Source organism: Drosophila ficusphila, unplaced genomic scaffold (assembly GCF_018152265.1).
Source record: "Drosophila ficusphila isolate 14025-0441.05 unplaced genomic scaffold, ASM1815226v1 contig_636, whole genome shotgun sequence".
NCBI classification, from domain to species: Eukaryota; Metazoa; Arthropoda; class Insecta; order Diptera; family Drosophilidae; genus Drosophila; species Drosophila ficusphila.
Genome location: NW_025064569.1, coordinates 2,197,446 through 2,216,850, shown reverse-complemented (window position 1 = coordinate 2,216,850; position 19,405 = coordinate 2,197,446). Strand labels below are relative to the sequence as shown.

Sequence of the window (19,405 nt, the reverse complement as noted above, 5' to 3'; positions counted from 1 at the left end):
TGTTATAAGTCTTGTCGATTTATGGGGAATATTTGTAACTCTAAGGGCTTATAACCTACTTCTTTTCGTTGCAATTCGTGAATGTTTTGACCGGAGCCAGAGTAAGCCTAATACTTTCAACACACCCAAATAAAGTTGCATTAGCTGAGTGTCCATGTGCGATAAAGCTGCTCGGTCGCGAGACGCGTGCCCCTCTACAGTTCTCCCTCGGCCCATCCATGAGCTTATCAGCGCGGGGTTTATTCATTCATGTAAGTCAAATCGGCTGTGCAGTATAAATGGGTTGCCTTATAATTAGTTTTAAAATAAACCACTTTGCCAGCGGAACACGCGAAGCGGAATGACGCAATCGGAGCGGCAATTGCGCATAGTGTGAATCGGGAATCGGGAAGCGGCTGCAAGCCCCGGTTCCCCGATCGTCTGAGGTCCGTTCCTTGACCCCTGGGCTCCCGGGCTTGCCGGCACTCGATGTCCCCCGTCACGTGCGCTTAGAAGAGCGGGAACGACGATTGCCCAGTCCGGAATCGATTGCCTCCCAGGCGAGTGTGGGATATGGAACGACTGCGGGCTGACGAAATTTCGAGTCGTCTAGGCGTAATACAAATCGATTGTCGGCCTGTTGTCGGAACAAACGGATTGTGCAGCGACTAACTATGTATGTTCCTACAAGCCCGACAGGCTGATTGGGTCTGAAAGGCCCAATTACCCCCAAATGCCTCCAAAACACCAACAAAGAGCAGCCAAAATCTGTGCCCGAGCTACCTCGTTGCCTCACTGCTTCTGTCGGTGGCAGAAGCGGTTGCAAGTGTCAAAGGTCAGCCCTGTCTCCAGCTGCACGGCCCAGCTAGCCCCTAAGCCCAAGCCACATGAGTTTATTATAAATCAGCCCGCCAGTCCCGTTCCCCCGGTGCCGTGAATGTTCCCAGGGACCTCAATGTTTGCAAATGTTTCTCTGCGTTTTTAGGAGTTCCGGAGATTAAATTGCAAATTGTTAATTTGCTTTACTGACTAACGTCGCCTTATCTGCCTAAAGATTCGTCTCTAATAGTCGTTTAGGCGGAAAGTTCAGACAATACACAATCACATTAAAGTATACCTATTCACAAATATTTATACACCCTTGCAGTCATCAAATATGTCGAACTAAATACATATAGGCAACATCGAAGCCATGACGATTTTTCTATTAATTTTCAATATTTTCGACTATTGTTCATATGACAGCTATGTGATATAGTTATCCGATTTTGATAAAATTTAATTTGTAAATCCAAAAATCATGCTTATCTGATAAAAACAACGATGTTATAATTTTATTTCCGTTATTTCTATATGGATTTTTCGATCTTTCCTATTGCAGCTATAAGATATAGTTGTCCGATTTTTTTGAAACTTTTTCTCAATATAAGGGTTGTTAAAAAATTTGATATTCAAAAAATCATGCTCGTGGGATAAAAAAACAACGATGTTATCAATTCATTTCCATTAATTCTATATATATTTTTCGATCCCTCCTATGGCAGCTATATGATAGAGTTATCCGATTTTGATAAAATTTAATCCGAAATTCAATAGTGGTTAGAAAACGCCATCTGGAAGAAATCAAGTCGATCTGATCATAAACAACGGCGTGAGAATTTTTTATTTCATTCTCTCGCATGGGAGCTATCCTATATAGTCACCCGATTCGGCTCGTTCCGACCTACATATATACTGCGTGCAACAACTACACAACTTTTGGGAAAGATTCAGCAAGATAGCTTCAAAACTGAGAGACTAGTTTACATAGAAACCTACAGGAGGACAGACGGACAGACGTATTCTGATTCTACTCGTGATGCTGATCAAGAATATATATACTTTATGGGGTCTGAGGTGTCTCTTCTGACTGAAATTATAATACCCTTTTGCTCTGCAAGGGCATAAAAAGAAATTAAGCCGGATGGCGGGCCGGACGGACTTCTCGATAGGTTGGCGGATGGGGTGCGGGATGGACTGGGAGGAGAAAGATCGACGACGCTGTAAAGTTTATATATTTTTTATTAGTATTAGAGACAGTTAATCAATGTGTGTTTATCCCGTGAGTTCGAAATCTGGGTTACTATATGAAAACAATCTTGGAATGAAAAATGTAGATTTTAGAAAGACGCGTTCATTCAATTTGTTGCCATAGATACTTTTTTTTGCTAACAAACAGTTAAATAATGTGGAATTTGAATAATGACATTACGCCTTCTAACTCCATAAAACTATAAGTGTTAAAAAATTGGGATTGAAGACGCACAGTCTTGTGGCAAATACAGAATAGCTTACAAGTTCAAATTAAAAGTATTGTTACATAACTCTTTAAATTTTTTAGAAACAACAATATTTTCGGATAAAACTGCTATTGAAATTTAAAACAAACGACAATATTATCCTACTTGCGTGTGCTCATATTTCTATATTTTGTCATTGCTTTTTTGTTTTTTTTTTTATGTGTACTAATCTATGTGATAAAAATCATTTCCCATAAAGGTCGGACGACCTTACCACGGACATATACACAAAAAGCTTCGCTTGAAGTTCCCGCAAAAGAGTTCGGACACACAAGGATAAATCGCCCTTAGAAATCATTTGAAATATGTTTCAATTATTGGTATATGAGTAAAATGGAGCCAAAATAGTAATTGGGGCCTCTGTAACTCAACTCGTTCTATCTTAGCTAAGGAATTGCCAAGCTTTTTGACTCATATTGATACCCAAGTCAAGCCAATTAACGAATCAGTTAATTAGGGCCTAGGATCACCACTACACTGGTTTCCGTTGCCGAAACTCGCTTACCATATTGTTTTATCTTTGTTTAAAATTGCAATCATCAAAGAAGGTATCTGAAAAGAATACGATTCGGTTCGCGTAGCAGGATAATGCGCTCTCAACGGAAGGCATTCGAACAGCCAGAACCCAAACTCGTTCCAAGATCCCACACACATTGCAGCCCTCGGAAGTATGCAATCATTTATTGAAATTTGCAGCAGTCAAGCGGCGATTTTTGTTTGCCCAACCACCAGCCATCAGCCACCAACCCACCCACCTACACTGCAAGGACGGGCTAGTGCAATTAACTAAAAGGCAAACGTTGCCCAGAACAGTTTTCGGCTTTCAAACGCAGGACAGTGACGAGTTGCAAACGCTGGCTATCGGGGATTTGTATGTTTTGGTCAGTTGATTAATATGGCAGCTGTAATCATGGCAGCCTCTGATTGTGTGTATGATTGACTGGGCTGTATGCATTGATTGCCGGATATGAGTATGAGCAAACATCAATGGCACGCCAGCCAAGCTGCTAGTGAAAATTTCAATTTCGAAACGTGCTCGAGAGCGGCTCAAGCTCAAGTTCCAGTCGCTTAATTGCCGCCAAATGGGTGACTCTGAAATTTTTGCTTCCACATCCGCATCTCGCCCGTTTCCATATTTACCATGGGCCGAAAAACCACGCCGCAATTTTAATTAGTTTTAACTCGCGTCGAAAATGAAGGAAGCTGACAGCAGGAGCTGAAGTCACGCAGGCGACAATGACGTCACCGAAAACTTTAAAATTCGGCTTAAGGCCTCATGTTGTTGTGGGAAGGAGAGCTGCAGGACTGCAGAGGCAGGGTCGTCTATCTCAGAGTAAATATGTGCGGGAAAAACAACATGAGCCAATACTCGAGAACAAACGCCCAGGCATAAACATATCACAGATGGGTGCTCCATGTTGGCAAACATATGGGACGGCAACGTCGTCAGCGTTGATTATTGTCAAACAGAAGGCAAAGAAAAACGGAGGACAGTTGTCGATAGCATCGACAAGGAGATCCTCCTCTTTGAGGAGGGGAGTCTTGGCCAAACAAAAGGTCAGCCAGTGGGCGAGCGAAGTCCCTATCCTAAAATACGCGAGTCTGTTCTCTCCATTACTGACCTTACTTACATATTAAGGTCGACGATAGGGCTTACATTAACCGATTTCACTAAAGTACGAATGCGGTAAGAACCATGAAAATTAAAGTTCCTGAAAAAGATGATCCTCTATAAAAGACCTTGAGTTGCCATCGTATACATACAACGATATTTTTAGTGATGGTGAGGCTAAGCATCTCAATCTAATCATATATTAAAATCGGACAAATCCCAACCAGAATCGCAGGCAACCGCAATCGATTTCTGAGCAGCTCTAAAATGTAGCATCCAATCTTGTGGTCCGAAAGAACCTGCCTGGCCGGACGTAGAGCATAAGAAAACACCCAGTGCTCGCCGGGCACTTTGACTGGCTTGTAAAGTCAAACGATGAGGGGTCCCTGCCCGAGCCCCCGAGTCCCCGATTCGCCCACAGACACACATGTGCGACCTGCCAGTCCTTATAAGCGAACCTCTGCGCCCTGCCCGATATCTTGCAGCGTTTTATCGCCAAAGCTCCTCTCACTGTGGCTTTTATTTGTCAAACAAAGTATTTTTATTGGCTTTTTAGGAAACCTTGCCCCCCGGCCTCGGCCTCGGCCTCTGCCGCCGTCATCCCACATCCCACGGTCTGACGAAGGCTCCGAGGGATATCCGTGATGATGGAGCGGAGGCAGGCGCGTGCTCCTTGTCTGCTAAATACTCGACACTTGGTATGTGATTGAAATAATGCCTGGCGATAATCCGTGTCTTATTAAACGGTCTTCACGTCGCCAGTTACGGCAGTTGTGGATTTGGGTCTGGCAGGTGGCTGCATATGTATATGCCATATGTGGACCTGCCAGAACGGATTCGGTTGCAGCGACACTTTGACAGGCCTTCGATTTTCAATTTCTTACCTCTGCTTATCAGCAGCTCACTGGGACGGAAGTGTGGCCAGGAGCTGCCCCCTTAATCCTATGCCTATCCTAGAGGTCCCCGAAGTATAGGAGGGAAATCGTGAGTTTATGTAAAAGCACTCTGAGACAGCAGTGAGCTCTTTGCCCAGGGCCAGGCACTGTTTCCCCGAAATTAGTGATACGCAAGATAAAAAACGAGCACCCGAGCAAGGAGCAAATCGAATGCAAACAACAAAATTGGATAATATGAAATGCGTTAACATAAAAGGCAGATTCGATTAACTCGCTTGCACAGCACGGCGGCACAGTGGCGGGAGATGAGCTACAGAATTGTGAAACTCAATCAGAACCGAAAACGGGGGCGGATGTGAGCCGCCATTAAAATTAGATAATTTACCGCGTGTGGCGGTTAGCCCACACCCACCGTCCACCCAGGTTCGTTATCCCGCCACCTAAATTTCCCGCTCTGATGCGAGGTTACGACCAGGGGAGCCTGCCACACGGAGGGTGGCCCGTGAGTAATGCGACCCCACACACAGGGCAAATATTGGGGAAATGATTATCAAGAAAACGCCTCCCCGATACACTTTTTCACTGTTTCGTGTACTCAAAAGTGCATACATAAATTAAAAGTGCACTCGACGGTCCCACCCTTCGACTCTAGACCGGGCTCAGCCCTGTCCAGTCTGTAGGTCAAGCTCTGGGCGGAGTGCAGAGGGCGCCCCGCTCCCTCGTTCGAGTTGAAATCGAGTATCGCTGTCGGCGATAAAGTTAATTTGCTGATTACAAAGTAACCTCATCGTAATAATTCACAGGGCGACGAGAGGTCAGTTTGGGGCACGCAGTGACAGCACCCAACATCCGAGTTCCAGACTTCGTATTTCCAGACACTAGTTCTTAATGTTCGTTGGGTTTTGCAACAGGCGTTTCATAAGGAGTTTGCACTCATTCTTTCCTCCTCTAAATTGTATTTTAAATCCTAGTTTTCTGGGACCCACAATTTCTAGATTGGCAGATTCAAATATTTATCCGTTAAATAAAACTTTTGACCTATTCAGTAATTTTGTTAGCATGTCAAATAAGAGTGAAATAAGTGGTAACGTTGTAGTGGATTGCCTGGACCCTAAGATACGCATTACTCAGATAAATAATAGGAATAATAGGAATTTACATTCCCAATTCCAACATTCTCTCTCACTTTTTATTAACTAACTCACAGAATCTTTAGCAAATGTAGCGTAGTATTGCAGATAGGTATAAGCCGGAACATACAGGTAGGATTTTGAAATAATGATTTTTTAGGGGATCTTGTATTACGTGTTTATTTTCGTCAACATGGAAAGATATACGGGGAAAGATCATATGGACCCCATAAGGAAAAACAAGATAACACGAGGAAAAAGTCTAATTAAACTGAAGTTCTATGAAGTTCTATAGGGTCGCAGGTGTCCGTTGAGAACTTCTCGTCACAATACCCTTTGCAAAGGTTTAGGGGTATGTGGATATTTATTCATTCCTCTGTCTATTTAATTCTCTCAACAGCGAAAAATAATTTTGATGCCAGCACAAAACACTCCGTGACATCATTCTTGACAGCTAGGACACTTAGACAAAGCGCGTAGGATCGAGTTCTTAGCTTGATTCGAATTATTCCTAATGACTTCTTTTGGGTATATTCAAAACTGGTCAAATAAGAACAGATCACGCAGATCAAAATTGAAAATAATTATAACTGGCTTTTTTACTTTCCATGCCAGGCTTCTTCAAATTGCTTACTGGAAGAAAAATAATACAGCGACCATTTAGAAATGGCAGCTATTCTGGGTCTGGGTCTGGGGAAAGTTACTCTAGGAGTAAACAACATTTATTTTACTTCTTGTTAAAACTTTAAGCTACTAACTTAAAAACACACAACAGGCAAATGATTCACAATATATTGGACAACAACAGAAAGCGAAACAAGCATTCAAGCAATTCCTCTTTTTTAAAATTTCTTTTGTTTCTTCAGTTGATATCCCTGGAGTCCAGTACCTCCAAATATTTATAAATATAACCCCAGCTGCTACCAGTAGTACCTTTTCTCCCGTTTAAGATAAGAGCTCGATACTGCGGCAACAATAAGAACAGCAACCACTTCCACTAAACTGTTAAAAAATTCAGGCGCAAATATTTGTTTCTGGGTCTGTTTGTTTGCTTGTTTGTAAAACTAATGAAATTTTTGCCATACTCGCCGGGCGGCAGCTGACCCCCAAGCGAAAAACATAAAACTTGACCGCAAAAAAATTAAAAAGAAGACAAAGAATTACCGCCACCTTGAAGCCGAGCCAAGAAAGGTAAAAAGGAGCTCGAAGTCAGAAGGCAGGGAGCAATAGACAAAGCAACTGAACGAAGTCAGAGCGCGCCAGCCAGATTATTATGTCAAGTCACGTTTATGAGCGTAATTTCGACAGGGCCCTTCCATCCCCACCCGTGCTGGCAGATGGAGCCGACCCCGCCCCCAACACCACCCACATCGCCACCCCAACCCCATCGCCCCCAGCTAGACGGAACATTGGCTCAACCCCGTTATCCTACGCGACATTGCAGCAGTTAAGACTTCGCCCGCCGGCAATCAATAAGCCGTTAAAAACTCACTAGGAAAGAAGAGCAACAATCCGATATACCTTCGCTGGGTGCTCCTCCATTTTTAGTGGTGAATATTTCTGAAAATAAAGGCTTATCTTTTTATTCAATTCAAATCAATACCAATTATAACCAGATTGGGTCAGGCTCGCAAAAGAAATCAGGGAAAAAACTAACACATCATTTTTTGAATGGCTTGTACAATACAACCATTGTCAGAATTTATTATGCATACTTAACAATAATGAAATTTAACACCTGATACCTCAATTATATATGTAGACTTTATCGGAGTCAATAAAGACATAACAGTAATGACACGACTGCATTATATAGATTCGGTAGGAAAGCCAGAAAAAAAATGGAAAAAACATAACTGCCTCGAATAAAGAATTAGGTTTAATTACAATCTGGTCATTTTATTATTAATTTGCCATAGTGACAATTAAAAGCATTATAATTATTTTTTTTAATTTTTAAACAATGAGTGTAATTTTATACGTAATTCACATTGTGTTTACTGGTACAAAATTACTTTTGCACAGTTTCCATTTCGAAAAACGCAAAGCTGCACCACTTAAAAAGTTCTTTATTTTTATTGTCCCTGTTTTTGGTTGTTGCTCTTTTTATACCCTTGCAGAATTATAATTTAGGCCAGCAGTTTGCAACGCAGTAAAGGAGACACATCAGACCCCATAAAGTACATATATTCTTGATCAGCATCACGATATGAATCGAAATACGTCTGTCCTCCTGTCTGTTTCTACGAAAACTAGTCTCTCAGTTTTAAAGCTATCTGGCTGAAACTTTCTCAAAAATTGTGCAGTTATTGCACGCAGTATATAAGTCGGAACGGGAGGGATCGAGCGACTATATCGGATAGCTCCCATACGAGAGATTGACTTAATTTCTTTCAGATGGTGTTTTAAAGCTACTGTCGAATTTCGAAATACATTTTATTAAAATCGGATTGCTCTCTCATTTTGCTGCGATAGGAAAGATCGAAAAAATATATGTATATAAATAAAGAAAAAAATTACATAATTTTTAGAACATCGAGTTTTTTACATACCCTTGAATAGAGAAAAAAATTTCATAAAAATATATAAAATAGCTACCATAGGAAAGATCGAAAAATCTAATGAAACAACGGAAATTAACGAAAAAAAATGATAAAATCGTTGGTTTTCATCATAAAAGCATAATTTTTGAGTTTTTTAATGACTCTAGAATTTCGAATCAAATTTCATACAAATCTGACGACTATATCAAATAGCTTACATATATCATATAGCTTTTATTAGCCTATATGTACTTGGTTCGACATATTTGATTACTGCAAGGGTATGTAAGCTTCTGCTTGCCGAAAATAGCTTTCTTTATTGTTTTTGCTTGGCGGTGCATCACGGAGCAGGTTCGCCTGTAAAAAGGCGACAGAGCCAATGCCAGGGTTTCTCGGCGGCTTTTCTTTCTGAGGGATGTCCTCCGATATGCACACCGGTCTATTCAACAGATGCACCACAGCCATGTCTAAGGCCTTAACAATAGAGGCCGAGCCTTTTATTGGCCATTCAAAGGAACGCCTGCACAAACATAAATTCCTATTTAACGAAGGCGATCCTCAGCACATGTCCACTCAACTTCCAGACATTCAAGAAATCGTCGAAAAGCAGGAAGGAATTAGTGTTCAATCTCGAATCAAAAACAACTCCAAGCGGTTGGTAGCACTGTTTTATGGATATAAACCAGGTTTCTATGTTTCCTATATGAGTGTCAATATGTACGCTATCATTTCATAAAATATGTTTTATCCACATGTTACTTTATCCACGACATGTAAACTGTAAGTGCAATCTTAAGAGCGCCCTTAAGATCTTTGTTTTCTTATGTATAACAAAAGAGACAACTTTGACAATTCTATTATTGCAAAAACATTGTTTGATTAAATGTAGAAAAACATAGATTTTGAGCTATGTGTTTTAGTGTCAGTATCAAGCTCACAAGGCAAGCCACGAGAATTACACAGAAACATCGACTCGTTAAAAAGTCAATAGATGGCAGAGCCGCTTGATTAAGAAATACATATTTGCCAAAAGATGTCGCACACTTTGGGACATTGTGGCGGCCCCTAGCGGAGTCAAAAAATATTGATTGCGCCGACTGTAGATGGCGCTTGAACTCCGCTCAGCCGTGCTACAAAACCTGAAAACGCAACTACCTTTTGTAAGGAACCTTTAATTGCTGTTCTGACTGTCATGGCATAGAGGTTTTGTCAGGAACCGCTGTTTGATTGTCGAGGCACTCTACTCTTGCGTTTCGTTTTTTTAATCTGATCCCATCACCATCTGAATCCATTTAGACGTGTACGTCTATTACGTAGTGGTTTTTTTGTTTTACTAAGATGATATGTTTGGATTGTGTTTTAAACGACATTTTAATGACGAAATAAATTTCATGAAAATCGGACAACTATGTATGTATGTACATGCAGCTGCCTTAGGAATCGGGCCCACTGTAACATTTTTGGAACAAAAATTATAAATCCCGTTGTTTTTAATCACCCAAACTTAAAAATAATATTTAACTATACACAGGGGATTCTATCATATAGCTATCATGGGAAAAATCAAATCAAAATCAAAAAAGGAAACAAAAATTGAGCATTTGGGTACGATAACACTGTGCGACAAAATTTAACGAAATGTTTGTTTAAGTTACTTTTTTGATTGTTTTCGGTTAAGATGCATAAATTATGCACAAAAATATCTATGCCACCTTCTAAGTGATAGGATTTCTTTCTTTATGATAAATTTTATGAAATTATTATTATGAAAATAATTAACACAAAATATTATTTTTTTTTTACTTCCAATAAACTATTATTTTTTTTAAAGTGAATTTTTTTCCAGATTTTTTGGCTTTTTCAGAGGTATCCTCGCGTAACAAGTTCCATACGAAGTCGCCCAGAGTATAGAGCTGGGAGAAAAAAATTTTAAAGCATTGTTATAAAAGCCTAACGGTATATTTGCTTTATAAATTTTAATTAATAGATATTGAACTTGCATAAAACGCTTATAACGGTGAAAAAATATTTTCCCAATATGTGATTATAAGGCTGTGAAATATGCAAAAACACGCGTTTTTGGGACATTTGAGTGTGCGTAGAAGCTGATTGGCTATTGATATTAACAAATCCCAAAACTTATATTCTTATTTTGACTAGTAGAAGTGAAAAATAAGAAAAAATCAACTTAAACATTTTTTTGCCGCACAGTGTAATAGATGTTAAAAGCAAGAAAGATAATATATAGCCTTGCAGTTAGAACTTTAATGTAGAAAACGACTACTCATAAAAAAGTTTTTTAATTTTGTTAGTTCGAACCTTACAAAATCAGCGATAAAACGTACTATAGTATATAGTTAATCTCTAGATTTGCGAGTTTTTCAATCATTGGCTGAGCTCTATGGGAGGTAAACAACATGTTAGTTCAATCTTTATAGAAACAAATATTTAATATCTTGTGATATTTCTATTAGTTTTTTTATAATTTCAGCGATTGTTCCTATGACAGCTAAATAATATAATGATGCTGATCAAGAATATATATACTTTGTGCTTCTGACTAAATTTATAATATCCTTTGCAGGGTATAATGAGAAAATCGAAGAACTACGGATACGAACATTAAAACTAGAAAGGAAGCTAGCTTCGGCAAGCCGAAGCTTATATACCCTTGCAGACATCAAAGAGTTTAACTAAACACATAAAGGCTAAACAGCATCGAAGCAATTCCGATTTTTCTATTAATTTTCCATATTTTCGACTATTGTTCATATGACAGCTATATGATATAGTAGTCCGATTTTAATGAAATTTAGTTAGTAATTTAAGAGTCGTTATAAAACTCTGTATTCCAAAAATTATCTGAATTATGTCTGATGAAAAACAACGATGTTACAATTTTATTTCCGTTATTTCTATATAGATTTTTCGATCTTTCCTATGGCTGTTATATGATAACGATGTCTGATCTTAATGAAATTTTTTTCTCGATTCAACGGTTATTAAAAAGTTCCATATTTTGAAAATCATGCTCGTTGGAATAAAAACAACTATGTTATGGAAGAAAAATTCCATTATTTATACTTCTGCCTAAAATTATAATACCCTTTGCTCTGCAAGGGTATACAAGTATATAGATTTAATAATATAGACTTTTAAAGTGATTACTTGAATAACACTATGCCAAAGCTAAATTTTCGTTTTTGTAAATTTATAGCCATTTTTAGTGGCATTACTCAATAGGACACTTTTGACCTCAAGGAATTATGAAGTATCTCCGGTATTGTTATAGACATATGTATATGTCAGTCTTATAATGCTTCGAAGTACATCACCATATATTTTAGGATAAAGTAATACCATACGGCCCGTGAATAACAAATACAATTTCACCAAAATTTGTAAAAGAAATTTAATGAAAAAACAATTTAGTTTTGGTACACTCGCTTGTTTTTTTTTTTGCTGGAACCATTTTCTCTTTTAACCTAGAACGCAGTTCCTGTTTTTGCGCAAACTAATTGTAAATGAAAGGTGGCCTAGGGAAAAGTGTTTCGTTATTTAATCAACATCATTTAATATATTTATGAGTAAGTGAATTGCACTCATCTAAAACCTTCCTTTGTTTTGCATTTGCACGCCTCCAAAACAGTTGTGGCACCTTGAACAGCGAAAAGAATACAAACTCGACGAGGCTGATGATCGAACATCCCAAACATAGCTGGCATATGCCCCCAAAGGAAACTGAAAGGGGAGGACAACGTTTATAGCACACTAGATACGTTTGAGTGGGCGAAGGAAGCCACCATACCGACCAAGTCCACCCAGGTGTAAATGAAATTGGTCTTGTAGACCAGCATGGAGGGTTTCTTGAAGTACACATTGAGCCACATGCTCTCGGCCACGCTCGAATTGGGCTGCAGCCAGGGCTGCTGGACGCTCTTTCGCGTGTCGGTCATCAGGGTCAGGGACTTGCAGTTGTGCAGGCACTCGCAGATTAGGCCGGACTCCGCCCTGTGCACGTACGGCTGCTCCCCGGGCTGCTCGAAGTTCTGCAGCAGGTGGTTGTGGGCCGCCAGGCAGGGCAGGTCCCTCAGCCGGCAGGCGGCGTACTCGGAGGGCGGGTAGAAGAGGTCCAGGGAGCAGTTGCAGTACCGGAACAGGTACCGCTGCTGGCACTCCGCCTGGCAGTTCTCCAGCATGTACTTCTGGCCCTCCAGGGTCTGGAAGTGCTCGCTGTCCTGCTCGTAGTCCATGACGCAGCGCCGACTCCGCGAGGGCAGGCTCAGAGTGCTCTCGTCGAAGTAGTGGTACACCGCCGTGACGGCCACGTTGGTGCGGGCGTGGGGCAGAACCTCGATGGGGAAACCGAACCACACCGAGGACTCCAACACTGTCAGCTGTAAGAGAGAGACGATGTAAAGTATTGCCTTGCAGCTAAAACTATCAAATGCTTCCCTGAATTCGCCTACTGTTTCTATGAAAGCCATCCGATAAGTGACATAATCCTTAACAAAATAATTGCGTAAGTAATGAACTCATACCTGCAGCAAGCAGCCCTATGTACATATACCTATTATTAAGCACTGCTTGATATGCAGTTAACGTTATTGTGTATCCCTTAAGTTAAGTCATCCTTTATGTCCCCCTTACTCCTTTAAGAAACACCATGTAAACCCATCTCTAAGTATGTACGTCTCTCTCTTGCACATACGAGATTGTGAAATAGGCTAAGCATTAACAGGCATGATGAAATAAAGATCACTTTTGCTGCGACCACTGAAGAGAAAACACCCTGATTGTATCACTACATACCGATTCTGCCTCACTTATTTGATTTCTTATGCCCGCCCTGGCCCACCAAATGCATCAATCGCTAATCAGATCTGTATCAGTGAATAAGGGCATTACATTTTGATAGGGTGACAGGCAGTTAGTTACGTGTGATTTTGCTAATGGATGCGTTCGTTATTCTGGACCTTCTGAAGGGGAAATAAATTTAAACACTACACTATATCCATTTTTTGTCTCTGGGTTAACAGTTAGGAATTCAAAACAGGTGATCTTTTGAGTGGGGTTGCTAGCATGCTTGCGTTTTTCTGGCCTATCTTCTTGCGTGACCAAGGGTCATAACCAGGGCTAACAGAGTTATGTTTTTAAATGAAAAAATATTTATTTCCATATTTTCGCCTTTTTTCCTATAAATCCATATTTTACACAATCACTTGAATAAATCCATATTTTGAGCATTAAAGTGTCTGAAAACCTATAGAAAGATATGTTTGGCTCAAATATTATGAAATTTCTGTCGTTTGCCTTATACTCGATAATAAATAATGTAAACAAAACATCGTTGCGTCGTTAATCAATCAAAATATGTATCATCGAATGTAACAATTATGATGCAGTTTATATTTTTAGATTCAGTTTTTATTCCATATTTCATGCTTTCAGTTCTTATGTCTCTTAAATTCTAGTGTTGTAAAGTTATTGATTAATTCTATATCTCATTGATAGTTCTACAGAAGGTGACGATCTTATCCTGAATTTATCACCTGCTGAACTGAATGCATATGCAAATGCTCCTGTTACATCTTGCGATGCTGAGCGTTCATTTTCATCATAGAAACACATATTGAGTGACAAACGCCGTAGTTTTGTTTTTACTAATCTGACACAACATGTCATATTTTGCTGCAATGATCTTTGAGACAAACGGCGCACTTTTGTTTGTAGCGATTTCTAATTGTTCATTGTCATAAAAAGTTAATATGATCGATATAATCGTCTACGTTTATCTATTTTCATACCTAAATTTATCCCTTTTTCGTCTATACTACCTATATTTATCCATTTTATTCTATATTTGTCAACTTTTTCGTCCATATTTCTCTATTTTTTCGTCCATAAATCCATACATATTTTTACGTTTTTAAGAACATAACTCTGTTAGCCCTGGTCATAACTTTTAAGTTGGGTGGAAAAACAATTAGTAGGTTCTCATTTTTGGGAGAGTATCTATTTCTATTTTCTATTTCTTTCAGAATTTCTAAATTGAGACTCTGAATTGAGCGAAGAATCTCTTATTAAGACGCAAAATTTGTTGGGTTTTAACTTTTTGCTTTTTGCACAAAATTCAATTTTATATAAAATATGCTTTATTTTTAAATTAAAACATGTAATTTATTTTTTAGGTCGATCTCGACGGTTTTTATAAAAAGAACATGCACAATTTTGCCTTGCTTTTCGACCACTTCCTTCTTGTATTTAAAGTGTTCTCCATTTGGATTTTTGTTAAAATTTGTATTTAAAAACCATTTAATAAATTCGTCACATTGGAAAAAAAATTGAAATGTATAGTACAAAAACGATAGAGTTGATATGTTTCTAGTCGACTTCATGAAAAACTCAAAAACAACAAAGAAAAAAAAAACTTGTTAGTTGTGTTATTTTCTAACGTATTCTTTTTACGCAATTAAAAACCCATGCAACTTCAATTTTGTTTTGTTTTGTAGCAGCTGTATGGAATAGTTGTTCTGTCCACCACTCACCAAGAATCCTTTCGAAGCCGGGTTCCCCGGAGCGTGGAGTGCTTCTCGAAGGCGCAGGCGGACGAGCAGCCCCGAGTTGAGTCCTGTCGCCGTGCCCCGTCGCCGCTCTAGCTCGTTGAAGGCCAGACAGTGTCCGAGGGGCAGGCGTCGGGGTCGGAAGAGCTGGCAGCAGTTCCGCGGCACTGCCTGCCAGAGACAGTCTCCGAGGATCTCGTCGCACCGCCAGGACATATCGGAAACAATTTGCGTGAAGTTCAGGTGGTTGAGCTCATCCAGGGACTCACCCTGCAGCTTATCGAAAAGGTGGAACTCCTGGAAACTCAGTCCGTCGTAGGCGGTGAGGATGCGGTCAAAGAGCTCCTCTTGGGTGGCGGTTATATTGTACCGCCTCCTAATCTCCGGTAGTCGGGACCAGTTAAGGCGGTTCTTGTTACAGATGATTACCACCGGAAAGGATATTTTGCCAATGGAGGCGTGCGAGTGGGCTACAACCGTCTGAAACTGCTTGTTTTGGTACCGCTCCCCCAGCAAATAGCTCACGTAGAGCAGAACAGTGAAGGCGCACGCCAGTGCCAGGAGCCAAAGGATCCTGTCGAAGAGAAGTCGCTGAGTCCATAGTTCAGCGGTTTTCGGATGCCCTCACCTCATGCGTCGCCGCATCGTTGGTAAAAACAGCAAATACAGTCCGTGTATATGCGATCTGCTTATGTAGCAATCGAGTAGAGCAGTCCATGCACTATTGCTCTCCGACTTTAAAATTTTGGAGGCTAGGACTCCTCGGCCCTTCTGCCGAGCCCCAAACGGAAGTACTCGCTTGACCTCACCTCTTGGACGGGAAAACATATTTGGACATTCCCCTCTGGGAGGGCCACGACTTTTATAGGCACTCCTGGGGTGCCCTGGATCGCATTGAATACGAAACCAACCAACATTATATTATATTAATCCTGTTCCATTCCGTCCACTGCTTTTTATCGCTGTTTGCAAATCCATTGCGTTGATTGCGATCAATTGAATTTGATTTTGCTTGCTTTTGACTGCCATCGGCTGTGCTCCCAAGGGTCCAAGTAATCGATTGGCCTGACCTTTGGGCGGCAGTTGGGCTGGCCGTTCTGTTAATAGGGGGCCAGCACGTCAACTGCGATGTGTGACATGTCAGGGCGTTAAGCGGATCTAATTAGCACTGCACTCCAACACGCACGTGTACCTCTGGGGGTATATAAACGGGTCGTTCTGTCCGGTCGACCGCAATCGGCGAGTCCTGTGCCGCCATGACGCTGGTCTACTTTCCCCCGCCGCGGCAGCCTCCCTCCCGCCCCAGTCGGCTGGCCCAGCAGTTGGGCCAGTCCGCTTGGCAGCTGGCCCAGCGCTTTGGAAAACGCACCACTATTCACGGCCTGGACAGACTCCTAAGCGCCAGGGCCAGCCGGTGGGAGCGGTTCGTCTGGCTGTGCACCTTCGTGACCGCCTTCCTGGGGGCGGTGTACGTGTGCCTTATCCTCTCGGCCCGCTATAACGCCGCCCACTTCCAGACGGTGGTGGACAGCACCCGCTACCCGGTGTATCGCATCCCCTTCCCGGTGGTCACGATCTGCAACCGCAACCGCCTCAACTGGGAGCGCCTGGCGCAGGCGCGGTCGCGGTTTCTGGCGAACGGCAGCGACTCCGAGCAGCTGGCCCTCTTCGAGCGCATCGTTGGCAGCTTCGACGACGTCCACTTCGGCCACTTCCAGTCCTTCGAGCAGCTGCGCAACCAGCCGACCGAGCTGCTGAGCTACATCAACTTCAGTCAGGTGGTGGACTTCATGACCTGGCGCTGCGACGAGCTGCTCGCGGACTGCCTGTGGCGCCACTATGCCTACGACTGCTGCGAGATATTCTCGAAGCGGCGCAGCCTGAACGGACTGTGCTGGGCCTTCAACTCCCTGGAGACCGACGAGGGCCGGCGGAAGCAGCTGCTCGACCCCATGTGGCCCTGGCGCACGGGCTCGGCAGGGCCCATGAGCGCCCTTTCCGTGAGGGTCCTTCTCCAAGCCTCCAAGCACTGGCCGGGCCACCGGAAGGACGCACTGGAGGGTATCGACGTCATGGTGACCGAACCGTTTGTGTGGCACAACAACCCCTTCTTCGTTCCCGCGAACACCGAGACGACCTTGGAGATCGAACCGATCATCTACTTCTACGACAACGACACGCGAGGGGTTCGCTCCGACCAGCGACAGTGTGTGTTTGACGTGAGTGGAAGCCGAGCAATAATCCCTAGGCCTTGAGCCGCGATCCAGCCAAGTGATTCCCTGCTTGACCGGCTGCTATTTCCCCGCAGGACGAGCACACCAGCAAGGACTTCAAGTCGCTACAGGGCTACGTCTACATGATCGAGAACTGCATGTCGGAATGCCAGCAGGAGTACCTGGTGCGATACTGCAACTGCACGATGGAGCTGCTGTTTCCGCCGGGTGAGCACCTCTTCGGCTTCTAGATCGTTAAGTAACTGATTCTTCTGGCCAGGCCAATACCGGTCTTGCCGGGCGCAGGACCTGCTCTGCTTGGCAGAACACAACGGTCTGTTGCAAGCACGCCTTCAAACAGGGCCCTTCTCTAACCCAGAACCTTCTCCCGCAGACCTGCTCCTCTATTCCCACCAACCAGGCGAGAAGGACTTTGTGCGAAACCAGTTCGAGGGGATGTCTTGCCGGTGCTTCCGCAACTGCTACTCCCTCAACTACATCAGCGATGTCCGCCCCGCTTTCCTGCCGCCGGAGACACACGCCAATTCCTCGTATATCGACTTGGACGTACACTACCGCTTCGAGACCATAATGGTCTACCGCACGAGTCTCGTCTTTGGCTGGGTAGACTTAATGGGTCAGTATGCCGAGCTAACAAGTGTTGTTTGTGAGGAAGTCCACATACACACGAGTGATCTGCTTACACAAATTCTAGCTTTCGACACAGCTAAGTTTATAATTCATTTGCTGTCATATTCCCCGACTTCTCCTTTGCCAGCTTTGTAATATAGTTACCAGAATCCAATTCATCAATTAAAAGTGCTGAATGTTTGTGGGCGTATGAGTCCTGAGTTTCCCCTGAGAGTAACAGGTATAATTATTTATTTTCAAACCTAAAATATATATTTTAACATAGTTTTTATAATTTTTTTTTTGTCAGAGTGAACTTTTAGGACTGAATTGTTATGAATTATGGGAATTGTATGAATTGTAAGGGCTGCGACTCCAGTATTGTTTTAAAATTATAATCTTCCATTATCTTTAAAGCTTATACTCATATATGGTACTGTTGCAGGCATCAAAACAGTAAATCAAAATGCTTAGGGGCTAAACAATATCGAAGCTATTACGATTTATCTACTAATTTTCTCTAGTTTCACGGTTGTTCCATTGACAACTATATGATACAGTCGTCCGATAAGAAAACTCGATATCAACAATGTTGTAATTTTTTTCATTAAATTTATATACATTTTTTGATCTATTCCTTGGCAGCTATATGAAATATGAATCGTGAAGTTATTGACAATTAAAGGAAAAATCGCCATAGCTGCGATGTTATTACGAGTGTATGCATTTTGCTCGACACCTAACATTTTGTTACAAGTATAGATATTAAACAAGAAAGGAAGCTAGCTTCGGCGAGCTGAAGCTAATATGCCCTTGCAGTCATCAAATTAATCAAACAAAATTGAGAAGGATTAAACATTTTTACACCATTTACAAACATTGAAATTGCGGCCCCTAGGTGCTCTTCAATAACCCGTCTGTTCTCTTTCAGTTAGTTTTGGTGGAATTGCCGGTCTGTTTCTCGGCTGCTCCCTTATAAGTGGGATGGAGTTGGCCTACTTTCTGTGTATTGAGGTGCCTGCCTTTGGATTCGACGGGTTGCGCCGGCGCTGGCGAGCAAGGCGACAGATGGATATGGGTATCAGCTTGCCCACACCAACGATGAATTTGCAGCAGAACACTCCCAGTCAGCTAATGGAGAACTACATTCTCAAATTAAGAGCAGAGAAGACCCAGCAGCAGGAGTTCAAGCAAAAAGGGAACTTTCAAAACTGGCAACGCTCAACATTTGCCCAAAAACACATTATTAGCAAGTAAATTATTGGGAGCGAATAAAGTTTATATTTCCATTCTGATGGTCAAGTAACCAAACAGATCTACATTTTCGTCTTGCAGCCCTGTCTTGGGACAGGTTAACCTATTAGGGATTCAGGTTTTGCGTTGTGTTCTATGTAATGTTATTATTATCAAACATCGTTAATCAAAAACACTGCCGGCGAAAATGTAAAAAAAATATTAAATAAACAAACGGCAAAGAGTTGTTCTTCAAAAGCTTAAATT

At 41.8% G+C, this 19,405-nt stretch overlaps 2 protein-coding genes across 2 annotated transcripts; one reads left to right on the top strand and one right to left on the bottom strand.

Annotated features, from left to right (window-relative positions):
* Positions 1 to 11,959: 11,959 nt before the first annotated feature.
* LOC108092993 (pickpocket protein 19) lies at positions 11,960 to 15,890 on the bottom strand. Its single transcript, XM_017192889.1, has 4 exons — positions 15,691 to 15,890; positions 15,048 to 15,636; positions 12,308 to 12,896; positions 11,960 to 12,240 (listed from the first exon to the last, which is right to left on the bottom strand). Exons 1-4 carry the CDS (start codon positions 15,888 to 15,890, stop codon positions 12,068 to 12,070), a joined length of 1,551 nt encoding a protein of 516 aa, XP_017048378.1. The 3' UTR covers positions 11,960 to 12,067.
* Positions 15,891 to 16,318: 428 nt separating this feature from the next.
* Positions 16,319 to 19,398, top strand: LOC108093012 (pickpocket protein 19). The gene is made up of 5 exons (XM_017192915.1): positions 16,319 to 17,281; positions 17,371 to 17,503; positions 17,556 to 17,609; positions 17,670 to 17,912; positions 18,837 to 19,398. The coding sequence occupies exons 1-5, from the start codon at positions 16,319 to 16,321 to the stop codon at positions 19,160 to 19,162; spliced, it is 1,719 nt and encodes a 572-aa protein (XP_017048404.1). The 3' UTR covers positions 19,163 to 19,398.
* The last annotated feature ends 7 nt before the right edge of the window (positions 19,399 to 19,405 follow it).